The sequence below is a fragment of the Ailuropoda melanoleuca genome, chromosome 3 (assembly GCF_002007445.2).
Source record: "Ailuropoda melanoleuca isolate Jingjing chromosome 3, ASM200744v2, whole genome shotgun sequence".
NCBI lineage: Eukaryota > Metazoa > Chordata > Mammalia > Carnivora > Ursidae > Ailuropoda > Ailuropoda melanoleuca.
Window position 1 is genome coordinate 105260545 of NC_048220.1, and position 16609 is coordinate 105277153.

The window sequence follows — 16609 nt, forward strand, 5'->3', positions numbered from 1 at the left end:
AGGGGAATCCAGAAAAATTGGAGGAAGTACAGTAGAGACAGATCAGGCTGGTGAGGAATCTGGAAACCAAGTCCTGTAAGGAACAGTTAAAGGAGCAGAGGATATTCTCCCTGGAAAGAAGATGTTGCAATAAAACACAACAGTTCTCTCCAAGTGTCTGAAGTGCCCCCATAGAGAAGAAAGATAAGCCTTGTTCAGTGTGATCCAGAGGTCAGTACAAGGGCCTCAAGGTGGCAGAACCAGGCAGGCAGAATTCAGTTCAATCTCAAAGGATTTTTTGTGTGATTGTTGGTTTAAAACCATCAGAGCTACCTAGTAATGAAATGAACTCTCCATCTCTGAAAGTGTTCAGTTACAGACTGGAGACTGGCAGGGCCATTGTAGACGACGTTTAGGTACCAGATAAGCAATTGGACCAGAATTCAGAGGTCCTGTAATCTGCCTGTGCATGGAATTACCTGGGGGAACTTCAAAGATACACGTTCTGGGACCCTACCATGCAACAATCTCTGGGAACGGGGCTGAAGACCCGGTGTTGGTAGTTGATGTATCTTTTCTATAAGCTTCTCCCTGGTCTGGGCTAGTCCGGGTACTGGTCTTGTGGACCATCGTGTGGGACCTTGAGCCAAGTGGTTTGTGAGAGTCTGGGGTTCTCTGAACTGGACCACTGCCGTCCCCCAGGACCCAGGGCACTGACTCACTCCCCCCAGCCCCCGTCCTGACAGGCAGCCCAGGGCAGGCGTCCTGGCTAGCAGCCCCACTCCTCGCCTTTCTCCTCATGCCCTTTGCCAAGCCTGTCCGTAGCGCTCTGTAATAATAATACCAGCAATAATAATGCCAACTACACCAGCAACGCCAGCCCCTCTAGTGCTCGTCAGGAGCAGTGATGACTCTCCAGAGAGCGTTCAGTCAACGGGAGAGCATATTCATGGAGCTGTCTCTAAGTGCCTGGCATGGCGCTTACGGCTTCATGTGCGTCAGCAGGCAGAGTAAGGGGGCAGTTAGGAGGGCTCGCCACGGGATCAGACTGTGCAAGTTCATAGCCCTTCCCCCGACTTGTGATCCTGGGCCCGTTGCGTAACTTCGCTGTCCCTCAGTTTCCTCATCTGTGAAGTGGGGATAAACATAGTACCCATCACACTGGGTTGTTGTGAGGACTGTGCATTCCCCGTGAGGCACCTGGAACAGGGCTGGCATGTTCCCGGGCACTGTCAGCTCTCAGTCCTCCTTACCTTGCTGGTATTATTTCTGTCACCCTCGTTTCCTGATTGAGTCATCTCCATAGCCCTGTGATCTGGGTATTATTATTATTATCCCGATTTCCCATACTGGGTAACTGAGGCACGGAGAGGGCAGGTCATGCCTTAGGTCCCACCCAGAGCCTGTTGGACTCAGAGTGGCATGGGCAGGGCCTGTTTTGGGGTTTCCCTAAGCAGGGGCTAGACTCCTGTGTGTGTCTCCTTCCCACTCACAGCAGCCCCTCTGCCTCCAGCTGGGGGGGGGATGCTAAAGGTCAGGGGTCACACAGTCAGACACAGGCCCCAGCAGGTAAAGCAGGTGGCAAATGGCAGAGCCACGTCCTGGAGGAAGTGGGAGACAGCTGTGCGTCGGCTTCAGCTCCTGGCTGGCCCGAAGGTACACACTGCCAGTTCTGTGGCTTCGTCAAGAAAACTTGTTAATCTGTATATGAAGTAAAACTCGCCCAGTTATTAAATCTCAGCAACTTTTTTTTTTACTTTTTTTTTTTTAAAGATTTTATTTGTTTATTTGAGAGAGGGAGAGAAAGCATGAGCAGGGCTGGGGGGGAAGGAGAAGCAGACTCCCTGCTGAGCAAGGAGCCCGATGCGGGACTTGATCCCAGGACTCTGGGATCATGACCTGAGCTGAAGGCAGATGCTTAACTGACTGAGCCACCCAGGCGCCCCCCCTTTTTTTTACTTTAACTATTAGGGCAAATAGCACCACCTGTATGGGCTGAGTCCGTCCTGTGAGCTACCAGCTCTGCTGTAGATCGTAGGGGGCAGAATGACACTGGCTCCTAAGTGGTCTAAAGAGTGTCTCCAAAGCCGGAGCAATGTGAGGGGTGCTGCCGGAGGTTGATCTCCCGACTGAAACCATTCTTGAGGTGGAGACTGGACTTCTCACCCCTTGACCCTGGCCTCCCACATCCTCTTCGCCAGGCCCTGGCCTCCCCTCTGCTCTGTGTGAATTTTTTGCTTCCTCGCCTGTAGCCACAGCTGTCCAGCTCTGTGCATCTGAGGAAGCTGAGCAGTGCCAGAAGGAGATAACCAGAGTTCTCCAGCAACACGAAGAGGACAGGAAGAAATGGGCAGAACAGGTAAGTCCAGGGGACACACAGCCCTTCTCTTTTCCTGCTCAGCTAACCTTGCTCAATGCCAGAATGAGGACCACCTTTCGATTTTGGTGTTGTTTCTCTTACTCCTTTACCAAGAAGGAAGTCCTTCATCTTTTGAATGAATATTTGTAACTGCTTGCATGTAATTCATTATATTCATTGTATGCAGTGAAAGATCAGAAAACACTAACACAGTAGAAAGACTTCCTGCCTGGAGCGGGCATCAGGATTTGAAGACTTCTACAGCCCTTCCACCTAGACAAGTCTCTGGGAGCCCCCTTCTAAGATCTAAAGAAGGCAGAGTCAGCCACACCTGCTGTGACTTGTGCCCACACTGAGCTCAGGTCGTCCCGTCACTCAGGCGATGGGGTGGGATTCTGATCACGAACCTCTGCAAGGCTCCAGGCGTTGGTGTGTGAGTGAGGCTGAGCTGCACTGACGCTGTCCGATATCATACTGCTGGCCACCTCCCGCCCCCAGGTGGAGAAGGAGAGGGAGCTAGAGCTTCGAGAGAAACTGGATGAACAGCGAAGAGTCCTGAAGGGAGAGCATGAGGAGACCCTGCAAGGTAAGGATGGAGATGCTTCACTAGCAAGGGTGTGGAAGCGTCCTCCTTTTGTCCTCCCCTCTGGAGTTCACAGGGGGACTCCCACTGGCCCCCACTTCCTGCCTCTGGCCCCTCCCTCCTACCACTGGCCCTTCCCCCTGCCTCTGGCCCCTCCCTCCTACCACTGGCCCCTCCCCCTGCCTCTGGCCCCTCCCTCCTACCACTGGCCCCTCCCCCTGCCTCTGGCTGCTCCCTCCTGCCTCTGATCCACAAATAGTTGGCTGCTTTAGGGCGGGAGTCTTGGGGTCCTCGGACTTGTCCTTTTGGACATGACTTTAAAACTGACACCATGCTTTGTCTAACCTTAGTTGAGAGGGTTTTTTCCCCTTTCCACTTAAAAGCAATTCATATTCCTTAAAGGAAATTTGAAAAATCTAGACAAATAGAATTTTTAAAGATCCATATTCCTTCCCTACAACAATGACAGCTTTCTGGGCACCTGGGTGGCTCAGTCGGTTAAGCGGCTGCCTTCAGCTCAGGTCATGACCCCAGGGTCCTGGGATCAAGCCCCGTACCCAGCTCCCTGCTCAACCAGGAGCCTGCTTCTCCCTCTGCCTCTTCCCCTGCTTGTGCTCTCTCTCTCTCTCTCTCTCTATCAAATAAACAAAAGCTTAAAACAAGAACAAAAACAATGAAAGCTTTTACAACTTATAGTTAGGTTATTTTTTTCAAATAATTTTTTTCCCTTTGATATGGTGACCATCACAAAAAATTAGAATCTATGGGTTAGACAAAATGATCTTATAGCATCATTGTTAGGACCTCAGGCTCTGCAGCCACAGTTCCTGGGTTTGGATCCCAGCTTCACCTCTTCCTCTTACTGGCTGTGTAACCTTGAAGAATTGGGTTGACTTCATTTATTGGGTCTTTATGAGAATTAAATGATTTGATGTACAGATACATAAAATTTAGAACGGTGCCTAATATTTCACAAGATACTTAGCAAGCAATTATTAGTACTTATTATTTTCTTATTGAGAAAATTAAAATTGTGTAATTCCACCCAGAACTAGTCGCTGTTACCCCTTTGATATAGATCCCTTTCATTCTGTGTGTGTGTGTGTGTGTGTGTGTGTGTGTGTGTCTGTGTCTACCTGGGATATTCATCTATACACATAAACACACAGACTTTGGGGGGAGGAGATAAATTGTTCTCACTCTGAATTCTATTAACATCTTGTCATTAAACTTCTGTAACGTAAGTTTTAGTAATTACACAGCATTCCAATGTCAGCCCTTGTTCATCTAACTGAGCCCCATTGGTTAGGCATGTAGGTGATTTCAAACTTCTGCCATTGTTTATAATAGCAATGATACTTACACAGTGAACCCTGTTTTGTAAAATCTTGGACACATTCATGATTTTATCTTTAGAATAACCTTCAGTAGAGTTGGTGTGACAAGGTTTATGTATTTTTTTTCTTTTAAAATACATGTAAAACCATTACCATTAGTGACATTTCATACATTCAGGGTGTCCTGCACCCGTCACCCCATCCCGTTCCAGTACACGCTCATCACCCCGAGAGGAAGTCCCATCCCCACCATGCAGTCACTCCCTGCCCCTCCCCAACCTCCTAGCCCCTGGCAGCCACCAGCCCACTCTCGGGTCATGGTTCTGTCCATTGCGGACACTCAGTAATGGAATCATGCCATTTGTGACCCCACGTCTGGCTTCTTCACCCAGCATGAGGTTTGCAGGGCGCATCCTTGCTGCACTGTACATTTGCACTGTTGCTGTTTTTCTCTCCCATTTTAAAAGCTGCTCCATTCCTTTTTATGGCTGAACCCTATTCCATTATCACTGGCAGGGACACACCACACTTTGTTACCCATTCGTTAGTTGATGAACACCTGGGCTGCCTCCACCCTATGGCGACCACGAACAGTGCCGCTCTACGAGCACCTGCTCGTCCGCCCACTTCCGGTTCCCCCGCGTGCACACCCAGCAGTAGCACTGTGGGGATCAAACGGCCGAACGGTCTGCCACAGCAGCTGCGCCTCTCTGCATCCCCAGCAGCGACGCCCAAGGGTTCCAATCGCACCACATCCCCGCCAACACTTCTCATTTTCCGTTGTTGTTGTTGCCATTGTTGCCATCCTGTGAAGTTGGAGGGGTATCTCATGGTGGTTTTGATTTGCATTTCCCTAATGCGTAATTGTGCTGAGCATCTTTTCATGTGCTTTTTGTCCATTTGTATATCTTCTTTGGAGAAGATTATGTAGATTTTTTATGTTATTGAAACAGACCTAGAAAATGTTATACCAGTGTTTCCTTTAATCATTGGTATTTGCATGATCTTTTCTGAGAACTATCTTTTAAAAATACAGGTAGGATTACTTTTTTAAAGATAGATAGATAGTGGGGCGCCTGGGTGGCACAGTCGTTAAGCGTCTGCCTTGGGCTCAGGGCATGATCCCGGGGTTCTGGGATCAAGCCCCACATCAGGCTCCTCCGCTGGGAGCCTGCTTCTTCCTCTCCCACTCCCCCTGCTGTGTTCGCTCTCTCGCTGGCTGTCTCTCTCTGTCAAATAAATAAATAAAATCTTTTAAAAAAATAAATAAAAAATTAAAAAAAGGATAGATAGATAGATAGATAGATAGATAGATAGATAGATAGATAGGTTTGAGAGAGACAGCACAAGCAGGGGGAGGAGCAGGAAGGAGGGAGAGGGAAGGGGAAAGAATCTCAAGGAGACTCCTTGCGGAGCCCAACTCAGGGCTCAATCTCATGACCCTGAGATCATGCCCTGAGCTGAAACCAAGAGTCAGACCCTTAACTCACTGAGCCACCCAGGCGCTCCCAGTTAGGATTATTTTATATGTAAAAATTTAGATCCTGTTCTTTTCATTTAACATTGTTTCCAACATGTTTCCAAATAATTATGCTGCTTGTAAATGTTAGGTTAGACTATTGCATACATGGTTTTCCTTATATCCTGTGAGTCTAGACTTCCAGATTTTAACTGCTGTAAATAACACCGCACTAAACGTCTTTTGCATAAAGATGTGCCCACATTTCACGATATGTCCTTAGATTCCCAGAAATGGAATAACTAGAACAGAGGTCTGAACAATTTTAAGATTCTTGAAACATATTGCAACATTAGCACAAAATGTTCTGGAATGGATTTGAAGCCCTCGCCCTGGGAATTTGAAGAGCTGTGTTTTAATTCTAGCGTGCTGTGCAATGTTGAGCCTGTCACTCAACCTCAGCTCACTTTCTACAATTTTAGAATCTACCTTGACTCTCAGGTCACTTTCCATATCTCTAAAATCTACCTTCCACTTGTCATTAGGAAAACAGCTCTGTTCTCCATGCATTGTTTTTTTTTTTTTTTAAGATTTTATTTATTTATTTGACAGAGACAGCGAGAGAGGGAGCACAAGCGGGGGAGTGGGAGAGGAAGAAGCAGGCTCCTAGTGGAGGAGCCTGATGTAGGGCTCGATCCCAGAATGCTGGGATCATGCCCTGAGCCGAAGGCAGACGCTTAACGACTGCGCCACCCAGGCGCCCCTCCATGCATTGTTTTGATACTATTTTTAGGATTATAACTATATCGATAAGAAAATTTTTCTGTTGTAAAAACCCCAGAGGAGAAGGGACTGCCTATCTTGAGTTCTTCCCATCACTCAGAATTCCTTCTTACTTATTTCTAAATCACTTGGCTTATATTAGGTGGTACATAAGTGTGTGTTAAATGAATGAATAAAAGCATAGTGGGAAGGAAAATATAAGATGTTATGTGTCTGGGGGATGGTACATAGATAACTGGGAGAAGCTAGTGTTGTTTTTTCACCTTTGATGACCCTTTGCTGTCTTTTATTTTCTCTTTTTGTTTTTATTTTTTAAATGATCATATAGTAAAGTTGACTTTTTTGGTGTATAGTTCCATAAATCCTAACACAGGTGTACATTCACATAATCATCACCCTAATCTGATACAAAACAGTTCCACTCCCCCCAAATTCTCTCAGGTTTCCTTCTTTTTTTTTAAGATTTTATTTTATTTCATTAGAAAGAGAAAGAAAGCACACAAGCAGGAGAAGGGACAGAGGGAGAGGAAGAGAGAGAATCCCAAGTAGATTCTGCACTGAGCAAGAAGCCTGACCGGCTCGATCCCACAAGCCCAAGGTCATGACCCCAGCGGAAAACAAGAGCCAGATGCTTAAGCGACTGAAGCACCCAGGCTCCCCTCAGGCTATATCCTTCTGTACTTGCCTCCACCCTAATCCAGTTCCTGGCACCCACTGATTTGTTCCCCATCACTTTAGTTTTGTCTTTTCAAGGCTGTTTTATAAACAAAATAATACCTGATTTTTGGTAGTGGCCTCTTTCACTCATCATGGCATTTTTTAAAAGATTTTATTTATTTATTTACTTGTTTACGAGGGGGGAGAAAGAGAGAGCAAAAGAGAGAGAACAGGGGGAGGGGCAGAGGGAGAAACAGGCTCCCTGCTGAGCAGGGAACCAGACCTGGGGCTCCATCGCAGGACCCTGAGATCATGACCGGAACCGAAGTCAGATGCTTAACTGACCGAGCCCCCCAGGCACCCCTCATCATGATGTCTTTGAGATTCCTCCAAGTTGTGTATATTAATAGTTCAGGTTTTTTTCATTGCTGAGTTGTATTCCATTATTTACTCATCTACTTGTACGACATTTGGGTTGTTTCCAGTTTGAGGCAAATATGAATAAAGCCTCTTCTGAACATTCACGTATGGATTTCTGTGTGTTCATAAATTTCCATTTCTCTTGGGTAAATAATGCAGGGGTATGTTTGGCTTTATGAGAAATGGGAAACTGGTTTCCTTAGGGGCCATCATTTTGCATTCCCATGAGTGAAATACGAGTTCCACTGTTCCTTCTCACTAAACACTTGCCAATTTTTTTTATTTAATTTTAGCTGTTCTGATTGGTGTGTGTGGAAATCTCATCATGGGTTTGATCTGCATTTCAGTAATGACTCATGATGTTGGCCGTTTCTTGTGCTTACTTGCTGTCTGTATATCACCTGGTCAAACGTCCATTCAAACCTCTTAGCTGTTAACTAGCTTGCTTGTTCCTACTGTTGAGTTTCGAGAGATCTTTATATATTTTGGATACAAGTCCTTTGTATTTGCAAATATCTTCTCCTAGGCGATAGGGTTTCTTCTTTTTTTTCTCATTCTCTTAACAGTGTATATTATAAAGCAAAGCTTTTAATTTTGATAAATTCCGATTTATTGTTTCTTTTATTCATTATACTTTTGGTGTCATATCTTAAAAATTCGATGCTGAACCCCAGGTAACAAAGATCTTCTGTGTTGTCTTCCAAAATCTGTATGGTTTTAAGTTTTACGTTTACATCTATGATCCATATAATTGTGTGATTTTTCTTCTGGGGACTGTTAATATTGTGGATTACATGGATTTGAGTTTCGAATTTTGAACTAGCCTTCTATTCCTGGTATAAACCCTACTCGATCACGTTATATTATTTTTTTTATGTATCGCTGAACTTGATGTGCTAATATTTTACTGAAGATGTTTGTGTCTGCGTTCACGAGGGCTGTTCTGTACCGTCTGACTCGTTTTAGTTTCAAGGTATAGCTTGCCTCATGGAATGAGGTGAGAACTGTCCCTTCCTCTTCCATTTCTGGAAGAGATTATATAGAACTGGTATTGTGTCATTTTTTAAAATGTTCAGTAGAATTTGTGAATGAAACCATCTGTTCTCAAACATTTCTTGTCCAGAAAGTATTTAAGTACAAATTCAAATTCTTTAGTAGTTATAGGAATGCCCAGGTTATGTGTTTTACTTGGGTGAGTTTTAGTAGTCTGTGGTTTTTCAGGAATTGGTACATTTTATCTAAGTTGCAGAGTTTATATGCATAGAGTTGCTCGTAGTAATCTCTTACTATTGTTTTAAATATCTTCCGTGTCTGTGGTGATATTCCCTCTTAAATTCTTGATATTGGTAGTTTGTGCATTCTCTTTTTGCTTTGTTAGTCTTGCTTAAGGTTTTTCAACCTTATTAATGCTTTCCAAATCCTTTCTAACTTTTGGTTTCACTTATGATTTTCCTGATTTTTCCATTTTCAATCTCTTTGATTTCTGTTATTTTTATTTCCTTCTGCTTGCTTGCTTTATATTTAGTTAACTCTTCTTTTTTATTATTTCTTACACTGGGAGCTTAGATTACTGATTTGAGACCTTTCTCCTTTCCTAACAGAAACATTTAGTGTCATAAATGTCCCCCTGAGCACTGCATTATCTGCCTCCCACAGACTGATGTTTTGTATTTTCATTCTTGTTCAGTTCAAAATATTTTCTAGTTTCCCAAAGACTTCCTCTTTGGCTCATTGAACACGTGTAAGTGTTTGGAGATTTATAGTTCTCTTTCTGTGACTGATTTCCAGTTTGATTTCATTATGGTCAGAGAACATAGTTTGTATTTTGCTCCTTTTATAATTTGTTAAGGCCCGTTTTATGATTCGGAATATGGTCTGTCCTGTGAATGTTTCATGTGCACTTGAAAAAAATGTGTATTCTGCTATTGTAAGATGTAGTTTATAAATCAGTTAAATCAGCGTGTTGACAGTGTTCAGTTCTTCTGTATTCTTACTGATTTTATGCCTCCTTTTTCTACCAAATGCTGACGAGTGTTGGAATCCCCTACTATAATTGTGTATATTTATTTATTTTGCATTTCGGTTCTGTTAGTTTTTGCTTCATGTATTTCAAAGCTCCTTTGTTAGGTATATAAACATTTAGGATTGTTATGTTTTCTTAGAGAACTGACCTCTTCATCATTATATAATGTCAATGTCTTTATCCCTGATAATATTCCTTATTCTTAAGTGCACGTCATCTGAAATGAATATAGCCACTACAGCTTTCCTTTGATTCATGTTGTTTTTTCTACCTTTTTACTTTGAACCTATCTGTGACATATATTTAAAGTGGGTTTCCTGGGGCGCCTGGGTGGCACAGCGGTTAAGCGTCTGCCTTCTGCTCAGGGCGTGATCCCGGCATTGTGGGATCGAGCCCCACATCAGGCTCCTCTGCTATGAGCCTGCTTCTTCCTCTCCCACTCCCCCTGCTTGTGTTCCCTCTCTCACTGGCTGTCTCTATCTCTGTCAAATAAATAAATAAAATCTTTTAAAAAAAATAAATAAATAAAGTGGGTTTCCTGTAAGTAGCACATAGTTGGGTATTTTTTTTAAAGATCCATCCTGACAATCTCTGTCTTTTCTTTAGGATGTTTAGACCATATAGTTTAGTGTTCTTTTTTTTTTTTTTTAAGATTTTATTTATTCATTTGAGAGAGAGATACAGAGAGAGCACAAGCAGGGGGAGAGTCACAGCGAGAGGGAGAAGCAGACTCCCCGCCAAGCTGGGAGCCCAATGTGGGACTGAATCCCAGGACCCTAGGATCATGACCTGAGCCGAAGGCAGATGCTTAACCAACTGAGCCACCCAGGCGCCCGGTTTAGTGTTCTTATAGATGTGGTTGGATGTAGGTCTGTCATTTTTGTATTTGTTTTCTGGTGGTTCTGTTTTTTTAACCTCTCCTTCCATGCTTTCTTTTGGAATACTTGAACATTTTTTAATATTCCATTTTAACTTGTCTCTGGTCTCTTTTACTATATCTCTTTGTATAGTTTTTTGTTTTTTGGGTTTTTTTGTTTTTGTTTTTGTTTTTAGCGATTGCTCTAAGAATTACAAAATACTTAAGAATCTGTTTAGAATTCACATTTTGCCACTTCCAGGGGGATGTAGCAAGCCTACCGTCATGTAGGTCCCTATCCTCTCTCCTTTTTGTTGTACTCGTCTTAGATAATACATCCACATACATTGAATGCCCCATCTGACAATGTTACGCTACTTAGAACATTGATTTACCATCGAACATATTTTAAAGAGCACAAGGGGAGAAGAAGAAGAAGAGTCCATTATATTACCCAGGCACTTCCCAGTTCTGTTGCTCTTCCTACACTCCTGAAGTTCCGAGTTTCCTTCTGGCATCTTTTGCTTTCTGCCTACAGTATTTCCTTAAGCCATTCTTTTAGTAGGTCTGCAGATGAGGAATTATTTTAGTGTCTCTTCATCTGAGAATGTCTTAGTTTCACCTTTCCTGAGGATATTTTCACTGGCTATAGGATTCTAGATTTACAGTTCTTTTATTTTGGCAGTTTTTATTCCTGATTTATGTTCTTAGTTTCTCTAGTCTCCAAGGTTTCTAATAAGAAATCCACAGTCATTCAAACTATTGTTTCCTCTAAGTAATGCACCGTTTTTCCCTGAGTCAGTTCCAGATTTTTTCTTTGTCATTAGTTTTCAAAACTGATGTGTCTGGGTGTGGATTTCTTTGGGTTTCCCCTGCGTGGGGTGCAGTGAGTGTCTTCAGTCGTAGGTTTATATTTTGCCAGATTTGGGAAGCATTCAACCATTCTCTCTTCCAATACAGTTTCCGTACTGCACTCTCTCTCTTTTCTTTCTGAGACGCTGATGCACAAATGTTAGACATTTTTTGGATTGTTTTATAGGTCCCTGAGGCTTTCTTCGCTTTTTCCCAATCATTCTTCTCTCAATTGTTCAGACTGGATAATCCCTATTGATCCATATTCAAGTTCACTGGCTATTCATCTGTGTCGTCTCTATTCAGTTACTGAGCCCACCTAGTGAGTTTTTAAAATTTCATTTATGACATTTTTTAGTTCTAAAATATCCTTTTGGTTCTTTTTAATAGCTTCTATATATTTGCTAAGGCTTTCTATTTTTCCATGCTTTTCAAGAGTACTCCCTTACTTCGTGAGGCATTTTTATATCAGCTGTCTTAAAGTCTCCGTTAATAATTCCGACATCTGTAGCATCTCAGCGTTGGCATCTGCCGAACGTCTTTCTCAGCCAAGTTAAGGTTTTCCTGCTTCTTTGTATGCTGAGCCATTTCAGATTTGTATGCTGAGCCATTTGGATTCATATGCTGAGCAATTTTGTATTATATCCTGAAATATTTGGAAACATGAGATTCTGAGTCTTGTTTAAAACTTTTGGTTTCATGGTACTTCAAATTCTGGTCTTCTTGCCCAGCCTCCCTGCTAACGTTTACTTTTCAGAGTCTGCAAATAGCTATTCCATTCATTCTGTCTAGGTTTTATAGCTCCGTTCGTAGGACAGTCTGTATGGAGTGCACATCCCCTAGCTTACTTGGAATCAGAACCTGTCTTGAGAGGCAAATTAACAAATTTGGCCCAGAATTGGAAAAAATCAGCCTGTAATTTTTATACAGCCGCTCTCTTTAATTTTTGACAGCTCTGTCACATTTCTATTACTGAGCGTTTTCTTGTCTGTGACACGGGCCCGCTATATGCTTGGTCCTTTGGTCGTATGAAACTTTTTTTTTCCCTATCCTCTCTGTCCTATTTCCCATCCTACCCATTGATTGGTCACTTCCCCGTTGTCTTCTTTCAGCTGAGACAAGGTTGGAATTTTCCAAGAGGAGTTCTGAGGGGAGGCGGGATAAGAAATAGAACTATATTGATTTGAGGGAATGATAGCAAATCTGCAAGCACAGCCCGGTCTGGAAGGCCCTTGTGTGTCCTTTTCTCACGTCATTCATGGATCATCCCTTAGCACAACTCATTTCACAATTGAGGCAGTAGAACATTTCAATATTTGAAGCGATCTCCTCAAGGTTCTTCTGTTGTGGAAGAAGCAGAATGAGGACAAGGTAGATTTCCTGGCCTCAGATGGAACATACTGACTGCAGTTTTGTGCCATGGTTTGAGAAATAATGATTTAATGGTTTCGAAGTTTGGGTAAGCCAGCTTGCAAAACATTGGCCCTATGCATTTTCACGGCAGGTGAGCCAGACAAATGAGCTTGCTGCACGATCTTTGGGTCTTAGCCTCAGTGAGGCATGGGTGGCTCCCATAATCTGGTAGGGTTCACAGTTCCTCCCAGGATAGAATTTGTTTCCATTTCCATGAGCTTTTCTTAAATATCTACTATATTTCTAGCACAGCTGCAAGCCTACTAAATGAAAGATGAATAAGACCATCCCTAGCCACACCCCCCCCCCGGTCACCTTGGACCCCAGCTGATCGCCCAGGTTCTCCAGGCCTCATGGGGCCTGCCAGAAGGCTTTAGGGTGAAGCGCCTGGGTGTCTGAGCTCACAGAGGTCTCCTTTCCCTCCAGTCCTCCGGGCCTCACATGAGCAGGAGAAGGAAACCCTTACCCACTCCTTCCAGGAGGCCAAGGCAACCCTGCAGGTGAGAGGAGTGTCATGGCCGTCTCTGCGGGGGAGGGGAGGACCTGTGGGAAAGCCGCCTGGCCTCTACTTAGGTATGAGGGAGAGAGGTGAGTGTCTTCTGTGTAGCCAGCCCCTCGATGTGGTGACTGGGCTATTAGCTCAAGAGGACTTGGTGTGAGATCAGGGTTGGCCTACTTCTCTGAGGACTGTGGCTGGAGGATCTTGGAGACCCCATGGGCCAGGTCCCACGGTGTGACCAGGCTGGCAGGTGGGTGCACGGGAGCTGCAGAAGCACTAAGGAAGGCATCTGAGCCAATTTATCAGGTCAGGGACTTCCCAGAGGGAGAAAACCTTAGCTGGAACTTGGAGGATGGGTTAGAATTCTTCTGATGAAGAAGGATAAGAGGGGTGTCCTAGGTAGAAAAATAAAAACAACTGTGCTTAAAGACATAGAGAAGAGGGGAAAATATGGATTACCTGTGGAACTTAAAAAAGTCCAAGATGCCCCGGGATGAAGAGTAGGAGTGGTAGGGAACTGAGGCTGGAGAGGAGATGAGCGCCCAGTGGTGGGGCCCATGAGCCATATGAAAGGCATGCTCTATCCTGAAGGTATTGAGCAAGGTTTGGGTGGGGGAAGCTCTTGGCAGGGTAATGTAGGAAGCAAGAATGCACCTGGCAGTGGAAGGACTGAGAGGGAAGGCTGGGAAAGTGCAGAGACCGGCTTGGGTGGGCTTTGAATGCCAAGCTAGCACTACCAGCCTTGAACACCTGGACATTGTCCCTGTGGGGTTTGGGAGTCAGTAAAGGCTTTATGACCAGAGATGGGGCTGGTATGTTTCAGGCAGTGGTTAAAGCTAATCAAAGCCGCACTGGTGAGTAGAGCAGAGTGAAGATAGATGCAAGAACGCAAACTGCCCCCTCTCTGGGATGAGCAGAAGTCCACCCCCAGCCTTTCTGAACCACGCTTTGACCATCTCTCTCCCACTCCCTTCTCCAGGAGACCATTGATGGACTGTCCTCACAGCTGGAGGTCTTCCAGGCCAAGATGAAGAGGGTAGAAGAGTCCATTCTGAGCCGAGACTGTAAGAAGCACATCCAGGCAGGTGGCAGGACACCTGGCCGCTTTTCCTTCTCGAATCTCCGGGGAGGTCAGGGTCTGGGCAACGGGAAAGGCCAGGCCCTCTTCAAGGCCAGGGCTCAGACCTGACTCTCTTACTTTCATGAGGGCCTGGAAGAAACAGGGTCCCCGTGTCACTGAGGGGGAAAGTAAGGCTGAGAGAGAAGCATAGGGGATAGTAAAGTGCTTGGGCTCTGGATTCAGAAGAAACTAGATGCAAAGAGCTAACACACCACTTGGCATAAACAACTTAACCTCTCTGAACTACAGTTCCCCACCTGTGGTGCTAATAGGGCTTACCACAGAGGGATGATTAGGCTAGAAGGAGATCAAGCATATTAGGCACTTCCCGTGAGCCAAGGGAGGAAGATGACTTATGAGAGGCAAACAGGGATTTGGAGGCAGAATGCGAAAGAGGCAGGTAGCCCGTGCCCCTCTCTCCCTGCCTGCTGGTCTGATGAGATCATTCTGTGTCCCCGTCTAGGATTACGGGAGCCCCAGCCAGTTCTGGGAGCAGGAACTGGAGAGCCTACACTTTGTCATCGAGATGAAGAATGAACGTATTCACGAGCTGGACAAGCGGCTGATCCTCATGGAAACAGTGGTCTGTGCTTGGAAGCAGCTGGGGGGGACATAGCCTCAGGCTTCTCCTTTCTGGGCATTTTCTATGTAAAGCGTGTGGAGGGAAGGCGCTTTGAGGAGGCTCCGGCCTGGGCCACACCAGCTTTGACCTGACACCCGGGCTGGCCCTTGAGATAGCAGAGGCTGGTCTGTGGCCAGTCTGGGTCAAGCAGGGGCCCCTTCCCATATGGCCCCTGTGCTTTTCTCGGCTATTCCTGTGGCTCTAACTTGGGTGACACCAGCGTAGATACCCTGGCTGACCAGGAGGGATTAGCAGGTGTTTTATGTCAGGCAGGGGCTGGGGAAGAAGGCAAGGCTGAAAAATCAGACAGAAAGGAGGTCAGAATCTTCAAGGACAGGCCTGGGGAGTGGTGGCCATTGAGCACACTGATGGCTTTGTCTCCAGGAGAAGGGAGGCCTTGGGAACTGAGGGTGGACTCCAAACAGAGATTATGTTACTCCAGAAGAAATCTGCCACACAACCTATATTCTAATCAGACCATCTCAGATGCCCCCTGTGAATTTTGTTCAACCATTTTTGTGGAATAGCCTAACAGACCCATGTAATTTTATTTATATAGATTATATCCTTCTGACTTTGGAGAACCAAAAATATCCTCTCCCTTACGCACTGATGGAGACGTTAGATGGGAGTGGCTGTATTCTTTTGCTACGTCTCATGTGGCAAAATTAAAAATTGGCAGCCCTTAGTGTTCACTCCTTGGTTATGTTTTTTAAAGTAATCTTACTGCTTCATGAAATGTAACATCGAGTCCAGAATGAGTCAGTGTTTTCAGCGACCACAGATAAGAGGGAGGTGATGGCATACGTTGTGCCATGTGAGGTCGGTGGCTTTCTGAGCTCCTTCTGATTTGTTACAGAAAGAAAAAAATCTGATGCTGGAGGAAAAAATCAGCACCCTGCAGCAGGAGAATGAGGACCTCCATGTCCGGGCCCGCAACCAGATGGTTATGTCAAGGTAGCTGTCCCCTGCCTCCTCTCCTCCCATCGCCACCATTTGGTCAACACTGCCAGTTGGGAGGGTCTCAGAGAACCAGGGGAATGGGTTGGCAGGTGGGTCCAGGCCTTTTCTGGGGAATATGGCTCCCTCTCCTTGAAAGTCAAGAATACCATTGGACCAGCTCTGCCCAGAAACCTAGGTCTCGGTGTCCTGATTGGTATCTGTCCCCATCCTGGCTGAGTAGGCTCCGTGGCAAAGCCCCATACAGGAAGAGGGGACAGGAAATTTCTAGCTTGGGTGACCTATTGAATGAATGAATGTACGTGAATGAATGAACCCGTTCTGAAGGCTTAGGAAATGAGAGCCAGGATCATGTGTCAGACATAATTCATTGAATTCTTTACATATTATCTCACCTAATCCTCGTAATTACTCTAAGAGCTGGTCCTCCTATTATCACTCCCATTTTACAAATGAGGAAACTGAAATTTGGCAGGAGTAAAGAACTTGCTCAAGGTTACACAGCTAAGCGGTGGGGCAGATCGGAGCCCAGGGCTGTCTGCCTGTGAGGGCCACGCTCCTCCAACAAGGGATCGAATGACCTCTTGCATCCAGGCGGAGGACAGGGCGACAGGGTGGTGGGGGCCCTGATGCAGGCTGGTGGGCCTGTCCTCCTAGAGGAACGGGTTGGTCGGTGCAGCCGCTGAC

At 45.2% G+C, this 16609-nt stretch overlaps 1 protein-coding gene across 4 annotated transcripts in view; it reads left to right on the forward strand.

Annotated features, from left to right (window-relative positions):
- Positions 1-16609, forward strand: part of CCDC69 (coiled-coil domain containing 69) — a 44545-nt gene that overhangs the window by 16324 nt on the left and 11612 nt on the right. For all 4 annotated transcript variants that reach the window (XR_004624263.1, XR_004624264.1, XM_019801285.2 and 1 more), the window contains exons 4-9: positions 2232-2338; positions 2837-2924; positions 13148-13221; positions 14200-14301; positions 14804-14923; positions 15822-15919. Coding sequence is in view for 2 of the 4 variants with exons in the window: in XM_019801285.2 (XP_019656844.1) it covers positions 2232-2338; positions 2837-2924; positions 13148-13221; positions 14200-14301; positions 14804-14923; positions 15822-15919 (589 nt within the window). In the remaining 2 variants the exon portion in view is untranslated. The remainder of the gene's footprint in view (positions 1-2231; positions 2339-2836; positions 2925-13147; positions 13222-14199; positions 14302-14803; positions 14924-15821; positions 15920-16609) is intronic.